The 12,500-nt window shown below is 41.3% G+C and overlaps 1 protein-coding gene across 1 annotated transcript in view; it reads right to left on the minus strand.

Annotated features, from left to right (window-relative positions):
- Positions 1-6,024: 6,024 nt before the first annotated feature.
- Positions 6,025-12,500, minus strand: part of LOC115812461 (nephronectin) — an 8,918-nt gene continuing 2,442 nt past the window's right edge. The window contains exons 3-11 of the mRNA XM_030774941.1: positions 12,270-12,389; positions 11,885-12,004; positions 10,675-10,809; positions 10,324-10,416; positions 9,263-9,823; positions 8,332-8,421; positions 8,105-8,203; positions 6,426-6,697; positions 6,025-6,135 (exon numbers count right to left, since the gene is read on the minus strand). Coding sequence (XP_030630801.1) covers positions 6,025-6,135; positions 6,426-6,697; positions 8,105-8,203; positions 8,332-8,421; positions 9,263-9,823; positions 10,324-10,416; positions 10,675-10,809; positions 11,885-12,004; positions 12,270-12,389 — 1,601 coding nt within the window. The remainder of the gene's footprint in view (positions 6,136-6,425; positions 6,698-8,104; positions 8,204-8,331; positions 8,422-9,262; positions 9,824-10,323; positions 10,417-10,674; positions 10,810-11,884; positions 12,005-12,269; positions 12,390-12,500) is intronic.

Genomic DNA, 12,500 nt, shown 5'->3' on the forward strand with positions numbered 1-12,500 from the left:
TGTAGACTTTAAAAAAAATAAAATCATAATCCCATTAATCCCGTAATCTGATGTGTGTTGATCTGTGATGGGAAATAGATTACACAGCGTAAAACAGTGAGGAGTCCTGAGATAATCCCTTCTCAGCTTCACCTAAAAACTATCATTAACATTATCTGGCATCATTAACGCAGTTAATTTACTTAACATTAACAGGGTGTTACAGAGCAGACTACCTCAATGCCATGGAGTGAAACTGGAGGCCAAATAGAGATCCACAGCGGTGAGTAAAAGGAAGTCTAGAGGCAATGTATAAAGCACACAGGATGTGGCTTTTGTACTTGTTTCAGCCACTCACAGCTGTGTGTGTAAAACATTTGAATATTTCCCTGACATTCCCAAAGGCTGTGTGTGTAAGATTTGAATATTTCCCTGTCGTTCCCAAAGGCACTGTATATGTTTGAGATTCTCTCCAGTAACCGGCTCGGGCCAAAACTCACACTCTGCGGTCTCCTTCTTCATCCAGATGCTTCCTTTTGTCAAAATAGCCGACAGCAGAAAACCCCCTGGCATGCCAAAGCTCTGCTGTTTCCAAAAAAATTAAAAAAAAAAAAAAAAAAAAAAAAAAAGGGAGCACAAGAGCAACCTGTTGGTCTACAGCGTTTTTTTTTTTTTTCTCTATCAGTTATTTCCTTTTTCAGTCAGAAACACTTCTGAAGCTTTAGCCTAAGATCAAGGAGCTTGACCTCCATTTTGCATAACACGGCTCTGCAGTCGACTGTCAGTGCAACTGCTTCACCAGCAGGTGTCGCTGTAAGACAGTGATGCATTCAGAGAGAGAATGTGTTCAGAGAAGGATGACTGGGTTCATTTATCCCCTGCTTTTGCCATCTGCTCAAGTCTATTCATTTCCTGTGCATTGCAGTCTAAATGAAGACGATAATAAATAATGTCAGAGTCTGAGAAGCTCCTGACAGAGGAAGGAGTGTGTAAGAGAGAGAGAGAGAGAGCAATGAGAGAGACTGGATCCATGTTGGTCTGTGTTCTGTAATCAAAAGCTTTTCTGAGGTGTGTGTGTGTGTGTGTGTGTGTGCGTGCGCGCGCACACGTGTGTGCGTGTGCGTGTGCATGTGCGTGCGTGCATTCCAAGAAAAGAGGGTTAATCATATACTTTATACGGAGATTTTTCTTTGGAAGAAAATATTTAAAGGCCCAATTAGCTTAATTACATGGTTTAACATGGAAAAGTTCAAAAGCTCCTCTGAAAGATCTAGAAGTTCCTTGAAGATATTTCAGGCAAACAAGGTAATGATATATGATGATGGATTCTCCATGATTATGACCTGACGACTAAATGCATTAACTTGCATTTTCCCCAACATACTGTTAAAATGTCTTTTGATTGTTTCCCTTATTTATTTATTTGTTTGTCTGTTCATTAATCTTTTCATATAGTCACTGGTAAGTTAGCATTTCTAAGTTCAGTCACATTTTTAAATGGAAAATTTCCTCTTCCTTCTCCTTGTTTTTTAATCTAATTTTCAATGCTGTTTTGGTACCATGCTGTACGAAGAACCCTGTGGATTCCACTGAATAGCTTAAACTCACCTCAAGTCTGAATTATTGACATGTTTACTTAGAGTGACAGAGAGAGAGAGAGAGAGAGAGAGAGAGAGAGAGAGAGAGACAAAGTGAGGGAGAGAGGGAGAGAGAGAATGGAGTGGGTAAGAGAGACAGAGAAGACAGTGGAGAGAGTGAGAGAGAGAGATGACAGATTGAGGGGGGAGCAGAGAGGGAGAGAGAGAGAGAGAGAGAGAGAGAGACAGACACAGAGAGAGAGAGAGAGAGAGAGAGAGAGAGGGGAGAGAGTGAGAGAGGTGAGAGCGGGGGGAGAGGGAAACCGAGAGAGAAAGAGAGAGACAGAGAAGAGACAGGAGAGAGAGAGGTGAGAGTGGGGGGGGGGGTGAGAGAGAGAGAGAGCGGGAGAGAGAGAGAGAGAGAGAGAGAGAGAAGAGAAAGGCGAGAGAGAGAGAGAGGTGAGATCGGGGGGGGGGTAGAGAGAGAGGGGGAGAGAGAGAGAGAGGTGAGAGCGAGGGGGGGCAAGAGAGAGAGAGGGAGAGAGAGAGAGAGAGAGAGAGGTGGAACTTGTATTCAAAGGAGGTGAAGAGATTGAGGTTATGAGCTCTTGACCCATCAGATGTCAGCCTGTCGAAGTCATTATCAGGTTCAGACAGGGTCTTCTTTAAATTCAGCAGAGAGAACACCCGCAGTTGCTCACACACACATGTGCATGCACGTACGCACATGTACACACATGTACACACACGTACACACATATATACGCATATACATACTAACACTTTGCAGTCTTTGTTTACAGACTGTTTACAGCCCTGTCCTTGTCCTTCAACATCTCTGAATCCACTCCCCACAGGAAACAACATTCCTTCACTTCCACTTCCACTTCCACTACTTCAGCTTATTTTAGAATTAAAGGAGATGACCAAAAATGTCCTGAAGTCTTGATAACAATAGCTGTTATTAACTCACTTCTAGTAAGTTACATTTTTCAAGAGCTGAGGTGGTCAGTGAGCCAACGGAAATCTCATAGTCTATGTCTTTAATGTGTTCCTCATTCTTAAACACTGCTGTCCACCAACCTCTTGTACAGCATGCCAATAACTTTACTACTGTCTCCACTCACTCATAAACACACAAACACACACACAACAGTCTACAGCGTAAGGTGAGTAGGAGGAGTCTACTTGTCAAATGATTTGTGGAGCACACCTGCTTTTGTCCTTCAGGGAAAAGAAAGAGAGAGAGAGAGAGAGAGAGAGAGAGAGGAAGAAAGAGAGAGAGAGAGAGGAAGAAAGAGAGAGAGAGAGAGAGAGAGAGAGAGAGAGAGAGAGAGGAAGAGAGGAGGTGCTTGCATCTGGAACTCCAGATTGATACCTTCAGTGTAAACCACATATTTAATGTCTCCTGTGTTTAAAACACGTGTAGAGGCACGCGTTAACATGCATCAAGTTCAAACAAAACCACAAGCCAGGCACGAAACTTTACACACATGTACACACACACACACACACACACACACACACACACACACAGGGGTAGAGAAGTTCCACCATGCCCAATAAATCATCTTTCATCTATTGTTCTCTGATTCTGTATGTTTAGTTCTCTGTTTTTAGCAGATTTTGCTGTTATTTCTGGATTAGTGTGGATGTCGTGAATATAACCCTCACTCATTTCAAGGGCTGTGCTCCCCTCTGCAGCACAGCTTTGTTTTCACTAAATCCTAACTGGATTATACTGTCTACTGCATCTTTACAGATCTTTGTTGAGCTCTTTCTCTAACAGGGGTTTCTGAACTGAATATTTGAGTAGTTTGTATAAATAATTCTCATTTAAAGAATTGTTGATTCTTTCCTAACATTCTGGCTGTGTTAGCAGTGTTCCCCTACAGTCTTCTTTAGTCTGATCTCTGGACTGAGACCTGATCTGACCTGACCTCAGGTCAGCGCCTGCCCTGAGCATGTGTTTGTGTGTGTGTGATAGACAGATAGAAGACAGACAGAGACAAATACAGAGAGAGACAGAGAGAGAGAGAGCCAGAACGTGCTAGACCCTGGTTTAATGTTGTGAGTTGGCTACGAAAAGAGAAGAGAGAGTCATTACCTCCAAGTCATTACCCTAAGAACTCTAAGCGGCAAAAACTTTCCCTGTCATAAGCTATCAATGGCAGCTTCTCACCCGCCTGTTAGAAACTGTCTTTAACACAAACTGTCAGATGTGCTGTAAACAGTTTGCTCAGGATTGTTTATCTATAATAGCTTAACAGATTCTAAATGCTAACATTTTTTCTTCTCTTAATGGTCCACAGGGAGTGATGGCGGGCAGACTGTTTGTTTGTTCCATGAACGGTGCTAGCAGCACTTTCAATAATTAACGATCAGTGGTACTGAGACGTGGTGTAACCAAGCACGCTTAGAGTGAAAACCATTTAACTATGTTAAGATTGCTGTTCGCCCTTAGGATATTTTGTTCCATTGATTTCCATTTTGTTACCATGGAATAATTTTTGGTCAGGACCCTCTACATGTATTTCTCACTTTTCAGCCGAACTTCATCTTTTTAAATTTTGTCACACTGAGATAATACTTGTGGGATTTTTTTAAAGACCAATTACACATGCGCATAATTGTCATCTTAAGTGCATAACAACAACATTTTTAGTGAAAGCGAAGGTGGGAAATTCTGAATCTTTTTTACGCCGTCAGCAATATCACGTTTTCGGGAAATGTAACACACTCGGGTGAAAACGCTATTCACTAAGTCCAATTTAAAACTCGCTGTGGGTTCAAACAAAAGCGTGTTACAAAGAGAAAAGAGGGATCCAGTGATCAAAACCCAGTCGCTGGAACTTTGGGGATATTCCACAAAAGCAGGATTTTGACATTTCTCATAAAGACACATATAAAGACGTGGAGAGCACAGTAAAGCCCTGCTCCTGAATTAGCTCCACCTAAAAGTAATCCTCAATCTCCAGACAGCAGCCAAAGAACGGAACGAAGCTGCTCTTATGTGTGCTTAGCCTTCCACGTTCTCTAATGACACACGTCATACATCTCCAAATCAATCTGAACGCTTTCAAGCTGTGAAACAGGGGGCTTTATGAGCGCTCTCCCATTGGGGTGATGAATGAATATTGGATTCCAGAAGATTCCATGCAGGGATGTCAGGCCCCATGAGAGAAAGTTCAAAGGTAGCTGCAACAGTGAAGTACGATTCTTTCAGAAATGCAATGGTTCAAACAAAGCTGAAGGAATTTCTGCTCAACGATACAGAGTGATTCAAGAGATTCAGCGTTCAGAAAAAGGTCTCCTCTTTCAACAAAAATTCCTCTCACACTCTAAAAATTTCAAGCTTTTTCTGAAAACACTTTGAGTGAATTGCCAAATGTTTTTATTTAATATTAAGCGCATACAGATCACATGGTGGATTACAATGGCTGATGCAGCCACCAGTTAAAACTTAAAAAAAAAAAAATCTATTTTGAATAGCTACAATATCAAAATTCAAAGCATATTTAAAACCATATCAAAACATTTCAGTTTCAAAGAGCCATAAATAAATTGGTTTTGAAATTTTCAAACATCAGAAGCATGACTGTGCTGTGGGGTGGGGTGGCAGATTTCATTACATAACTTGAAGTGGTCTGATTTGAATGATTTCCATGAGAATCAACTGAAATTTTTTTCTTAATGACAGAAGTTACGTTAGGGAACCGCTCACTCATCTTGGGGAGTGTTTCAAACGGACATGCTGAACACTGAGTGATGGGATTCGCCTACATATTGTGTATGACGATGCAAATGATTACAAAGTGTTAATGCAAAAAGGTGTGCGTGCAGGAGATAAAACACACCAAGAATGAGTGTCAGCCACGATAAGGCAAGTCTGATAATATTGGAAAGCAGAGTTAATGTATGGAAATGCATCATTTTACCCTTTTTCCAGTTCTCTCTGTGTAGCTTCAAGTCAATTTTCTGATCTACAAAACAGCACAGCAATTTTGTCTTCCTCACACATACACACACAACTCAGTTATGTGAGCACCTACAGAAACTATGAACATATACTACCATGTTTTGCCATGGTTTTTAATAATTACGTAATCAACCACTCTGGTGGCATTGTGCTGTTTTCGCTACAAACTGAATAAACATTAAGAATACTGTTGGCAAATTTGACCCATACATACTTGTAATGAAGCAAACAAGTTAAGGAAACTGTTAACTGGACAGCAGGTTATGAATGAATTATGTCTAGGCAGTCGTGATGACTTTCTCTATTTGTTACTCTGTTGTGTTCAGAACTACTGGCCACAAGTATGTAATTACAGCAGACTGTCTAGACTTGAACAATTAAACTCCACAATAATACAAACAGATTATGGACGGAAAGTTTGCCTGTGAGTCTGTGCGTGCACGTATGTGAGTATGTGTGTGTGTGTGTGTTTGTGTGTGTGTGTATGTGTTACTCCTTCCTTGGGTTATGGAGATCATGGCAGGGTCCTTGGCGTACGCTGAAGTCGTCGATGGCGATCTCTCCTTTTCTCCCCCTCCTTCTCTCACCTTTCAGAACCACCTGAGGGAGTGCAAATATCACAGATCACTCAACCTACGAAACCACTGACCCATCAACCTGCCAATCAATCAATCAGTCAGTCAGTCAGTCAGTCAGTCAGTCAAAAGATTCTTAGCATTCTTCAGTTATCAACTAACATTTATAGCTGTTTCTGGTGACATCATAAAAGCAATCTCTCAGGTCACAAATAGCAAGTTGAGTATCTCTCTAATACTACAGTATGTTCCAACTATGGTCAACTCAAAACAATTCTCACAACTCAAACATTCATTGCCAATATCTGTACTCACACTGTTGAGTCCCCGCCCCCACAATGTGATTTGGGTGTGTCTCCAGCCGTGTCCGCCAGTCCTAGTCCAGATGGCAGGGCTTTGGCCACGCCCTTTCCTGACAAACAGCTGTAGGGAGCCAACGTGATGGCCGTGGAGGTGGTGCCGGAATGACAGGCACAGATTCCCAACCTGCCACGGTGGACTGTTGAGTGATGTTAGGGGCAACGTTAGTCTCGCACCCCGGACACTCCGCCCAATCACCGCCTCAGGTATTGTAAGGTACCGCCCACCTGAGAATGAGTGACAGCCAGTTTGCTTAGTGAAAAAATTCTGATCCAAGACTGAAAGAATTGGACTGTAAAACTCTCAAGCTAAATGCAGAAAAGACATTTTCCCATTAAAACTCATATTTCTGTTCATCTAACTCCATGTTATAGACTACCTTTATTTTTTATGCCATGCTAGATTGTAAAATCTCCATATATAATAAGGGTGTTGTGCCTAAGCCCCTCCTTCACATAAGACTTCAGCTGGACACTTTTAATATTTGTGACATCAAATATTGAAAAAAAAAAAAAAAAGATTTAAACAACATAGTGGATTCTATTTGGTATTCTATTTGAGATTTAGCAGGTGCATTACTTTGATCATTACATATTGATTTTATTCTAAATAATCAATTAACTAGTACAAAACCAACCCATTCATTTAAAAATACATTAATACATACATAAATACATACACACATACATACATACATGAATAAAGTGAGTTCTGACAGAGAGGTTTGGATTAAATTTGTATAGGGGTTTTAACTCTCTACGGCTGTTCCTTAGGCTCCTCTACGGATGGTCCTTTATATACAGATGTGGCAGTCGATGCCAGAACCTGAGGGGAAACATTTGTTTAATTTGCAGTTAACCTGCCTACTCTCATTAAGCCCTGCACCAGATAGTGTCTGCACGCTGCCACTGCTCCCACTCCCCCAAAAAAGCACCGGAGCAAATTCTTCCCTGTTTGGTTGTGTGTGTATGTGTGTGTGTGTGTGTGTGTGTGTGTATGTGTGTGTATGTGGTGTCAGATGGGTGAGAGCTCAGAACTGTGTGGTGGAGTTTCTGTGTGCTGAAATAAAATATTTAATGTGAGTTCAGTCAGAACTTTTGGATTTGTTTTAATAGAAGAAAGTTCAAAAGAGGTTTGGAGGAGAGGGGCACAAAAGGCAGAATAAAACTCAGACTGGAAAAAAATTAAGCACTGTTTATCTATTTTCTTTCACTGAAAAGGTATTTTTTATTATTATCATTATACAGGGGCATTTATTGAGTATGATGAATAGTCTGAAGAGCATTTTTGGTGGATCTCTTGTGAAGTTTTAAAGTTTTAAGGATGCAGTTTGGCGTCCTGGTTTCTTTTCCGTTTCTTCTCTTGTGTGTGTGGTCAAATCCTGTTTACACAAGGATAATGTGACCCCAGAGAACCAAATCCTTATGAGCCAAGACCACTGTTACAAGTGCTAAATGTGCTAACATTCTCTGTAAGGCTGTTCTGAGTGTTTTTAAAGACTCATTTTAAACTTCTGTACTAATCGTGTATAATCTGGAATATTTCACTTTTGCATGCTGTATAAAGGCTGCGTGAGTGTGCACTTGATCAGATTATGTCATTACATAATGCTATATTATGCTAGAGTAAATTACCTGCTGGATCCTCTTTAGTTTCCCAGCGTACATCTCCCTCTTGGTCAGTCAGCCAGGAACACACACCCCGATCAAATGAGCATCTCAAGGAACCTGCATCTGAGTGCACACACACACACACACACACACACACGCACACACACACACACTCAGTCAGTTAGTTTGGACTAAAAGGAGCATGTTAAGCAGTGAATGGAGAGATGAGGGAGCTGCATTTGGGAGGATACCTGGCTCATCCCGCGCATAATCTGCAGTGTTTCCCAGCTCTATATCAAAATCCAAATCAAACAGATTGTTCTGTCCAGGATTGCGAGGAACTGAAAACGAAAAGGAGACGGTGACATAAAGGCTTGTGCGCTTTGATAACAGGCTGACGTGTACATTTTCAATTCTGTGACTGAACCACAAGAGAGAAAGAGCAAGGAAGGGGATTCCCAGAGTTTGCACTGCATGGCAGGCCATTTTACTGGAGAGCTCTTAGCTCAAACAACATACACATTCATGCCAAACTGAACCACTGACAATCCTGGATTTGATGGATACCAGGTCCAGTCATTGCCAGCTTTGCTTAGATTTACTGCACTTAGGGTAACTGAGGCCATGCTTACCATGTGAGTCAATGTAGAAACAATCTCCAAATAAGGGTAATCTCTCTTTCTCCCTTTCTCTCTCCCTCTCTCTCTCTCTCTCTCTCGCTCTCTCTTTCTCTCTCTCTAAGTCTATCTTACTTCATCTCTTTTCTTGCTTTTCTTGTCTCTCTCTCCCTCTCATTCTCCTTTCTCTGATGGTCTAAACTGGCCATCATAAAGTGTAACTGTCTTTGTGAAACTGATTGATTCTGAACCCTTACTGAAAAAGTTCACTCTTACAGTAAATACATCCTTAAAAGTCATATTTCGCATTGTTTCCTACAAAAACATGAACCAGTCTGTCAAAAATCAAGTAAAAACCATGAGTGTACTATTAATGAAACATGACAGTTAGAAAAAAGATTTATGCATCCTTCTGTAATACTGCAGACCTGAGAGGACTCAAGTTATAATGTGCACAGCTGAAAGAGGGTGAGACCAGTGTATCTGCTGGGTAGACTTAAACATAATAAAAGATCAACATACTTCATGTTTGGGTCTAAAAACAGCACAAGAACCATGTTCTTACTGTGAACATCTCCCCTGGGTCTTGCGGTGATCTCCTTCTGGATGCGGTTGTCTAGAGTAGTGCTGCCTGTCGGCGTTATGGAGGTCGTGGGCAGACTCGTTGTTGCTACAGTGGTAGTGGCTGGAATGGCTCTTGTAGCCGCGGTGGTTGTTGTGAGAATCAACTCAGGGGTTGTTGTAGCAACAGTTGTAGTTGTGGTCCTTTGTGTACTTGTCGTTGGCAACTCTGTTGTGGTGATAGTGGTGGTTGATGTTGTCGTTGGAATTGCTGTCATGACAGCGGTGGTTGTTGTTGGGATGGTGGTTGTCATTTTAGTGGTTGTTGGTGTGGTAGTTGTGGTAGGAATGGCTGTTGTAGTGATGGTTGTCGTAGGATTGGTTGTTGGGATGGTGGTGGTTGTAGGAGTGGGTGTTGTGGTCGTGGGTCTGGCTGTGGTGGGAGATCTTGCTGTTGTACTTGTAATTGTTGTTGATCTATATGTTGTAGGGATGTTAACACTGGTAGTCGGCCTGACGGTGGTTTTCTCCGGTCTAGGAGGTTCAACAGTCACCTTGATTATGGCTAAAAATATGATGCACAAATTAAAGGTTTATGTCAACAAAAATACAGTGGTGCAATGTTTTGAGCATTCCCTCTCTGAAAATCCCTTAGCAATTTGCTTACAAAGTAGCACTGCAAAAAATATGCCTTAGACAAGCAGCTAGGTTCTGATCCAGATGGATAATGGTCCCAGACCTTGGCAGAAATGTAAACCCATTGATATAATCTTAGATGTAAGACATGAGGGTGCATCACTTTGGTACATGATTTTGGTGCATCATTAGTAACACAGTAGAATGGCTGTCTAAATGAACAGACTGTGGTCTGAATGTCCTCAGAGGTCATTAAGTTTTAAACAGGTTTTTTCTTATAATGGGTAAAGAGATGGAAAAGTTTATTATGATGAACCTTGCCAGCGTTGTGTGAGAGTGCTGTATGAGGGAAGTGAGTTGAGTGAAGAAAATCAAATTTCACCGACACATACATAAACCGTAATGAACAGACAGTCACAAAATTCTTACGTTTGCAATCATAACCCCTCCCGTTAGCGCTCACTTTACATTTACACTTTCTGGAGCCAGGTTTTTCATAGCAGATGGAGCGGTCCTTTTGGTCTGAAATACACACACACACACACACACACAGAGTGAGAGAGACAGAGAGAGAGGCACAGAGAGTGAGGTTCTTAGATTTCACATATCATGATGTGTTCACGGTGTACTGTCTCTTACCATTCTCTCATTCTGTTTTACATTATAATCAGCATCCACTACACTTTGAATTAGCATGCACGCATGCATGTACACACACACACACACACACACACACACACAAGCACACACACACACACATACACACACGTTCACACTTACCAACGCATTGGTATTTCCCATTGACATAATGCAGGTCAAAGCCCACATGACATTTGCAGATATAACTCCCAAAGGTGTTAACACATTTCCTGAATCTCGGACATTTGGCCTTTCCTGACATACACTCATCGATATCTGGGGAAAAAATACATGACAGGTTTTGTTTTGTTTCATTTCTGCCACAGCTTACAAACACTCACACGCGCGCGCGCACACACACACACACACACACACACACACAAACACACAGATTTGCTCCCTCTTGCATACAAACACACAAGCACAAATATGTGTTACCTCCGTGAATGATCTAGAACCTTTTCATACAGTGTTAAACTAATTGAAAGTGTATGCAGCTGCGTGTGTGTGTGTGTGTGTGTGTGTGTGTGTGTGTGTGTGTGTGTGTGTGTGTGTGCTTAATCTCTTTATCCATCTCTTATTTCTGAAAGCAAAGTGTGAGACTGAGAATCCGAGGGGCCATGATCTCATTACACATGCAGTCTAAAACATGTATAGAAGCAGATTATTGCCTCAGTCTCTCTTTTTCATTTTCTCTATTTCATTTTCAGAGCCTGTTTCCCACCCTGCCTCTAAAATCCAATTTTCTTTCTTTTTTTTATTCATATTTATTTATATGATTATTTATATATTTATACGTTTTCTATCCAAATGTTGTTCCTGCTGCTTTACGCTTGGGCTTCTAAAGAACTATGCGTTTACTTTCAGATGTCTCTGATATTTGTTAAATGTTAACATTTAGATGTGTTATATGACCTGTCCTTTATTATTTAATCATTCAGTCACTCATTCATTAATTTGGTTTTAAATAACTAACTTGAAAAGAATATGATCTGTTTTCTTCCCTCCTTCATTCATTAAGTATTCTCCAGTCTTTACTCTGCCCTGCCAACTCTTCATGCACTTTACGTCACCTAAATATTTCACAATGCTGCGTTGCAAGTCTAACATTTGAAAGATCTTTGGCCCTTTTCTTATAAAAGGAATAGCTGAGCTGTTTCTCCTTTATTATCCTCACATTAACAAACTGGGAAACAAACCAGGCTGAGAGACTAACCGGAGAGAATAGCCGGCCTATCACACCACAACACCTTTCACACTCAAAGACTCTGAGATAGTACCATTGACCACTCATTAGCAGTAAGTACTAATATTTATGCAAGTCTTATGGAGGCGACAAGAGGGTACACACCCACACAGGTCCTGCGGTCTGGCCCCAGCCGTAACCCTGGAGACGGACACTGACACCTCACCTCACCCTTCATGACCTCACAACCGTACTGACAGTTTGCCATCGCACAGGTGCGGGCATCTGCAAAGACACACAAACACACATACATACACAGACATATATCAAAGAAAGACACATAGAAAGATGTACGCACAGATTATTTTTATCACAGGATTCTGTATCAGATTCTGATCAGGAGTATTTAAAATTACAGTTAAAATTTCGTTCGTTTAGGAAACACTCTCATCCAGCGTGACTTGCAAGGAATGTTTTCATATAGCTTGTAATGGTAAATAAAAATCGCTGGAAAAATTCAGCCTTCATGGGAACAGAATAAAGCGCTCACTTCTGCAGGTTCCATCAGGCATCTGCATGTAGCCATTCAGACAGTAGCACTTATAACTTCCGATAGTGTTCATACATCTGTGTTTACAGGGCCGAGGCTTAAGACCACACTCATTCACGTCTACAGAGAAAGAGGGAGAGAAAGAGAGAGACAGACAGACACAGTGAGAGAGAGAGAGAGAGAGAGAGAGAGAGAGAGAACAAGTTAAGCATTAAACATTTCCATTTTCCA

The sequence above is a fragment of the Chanos chanos genome, chromosome 5, assembly GCF_902362185.1.
Source record: "Chanos chanos chromosome 5, fChaCha1.1, whole genome shotgun sequence".
NCBI classification, from domain to species: Eukaryota; Metazoa; Chordata; class Actinopteri; order Gonorynchiformes; family Chanidae; genus Chanos; species Chanos chanos.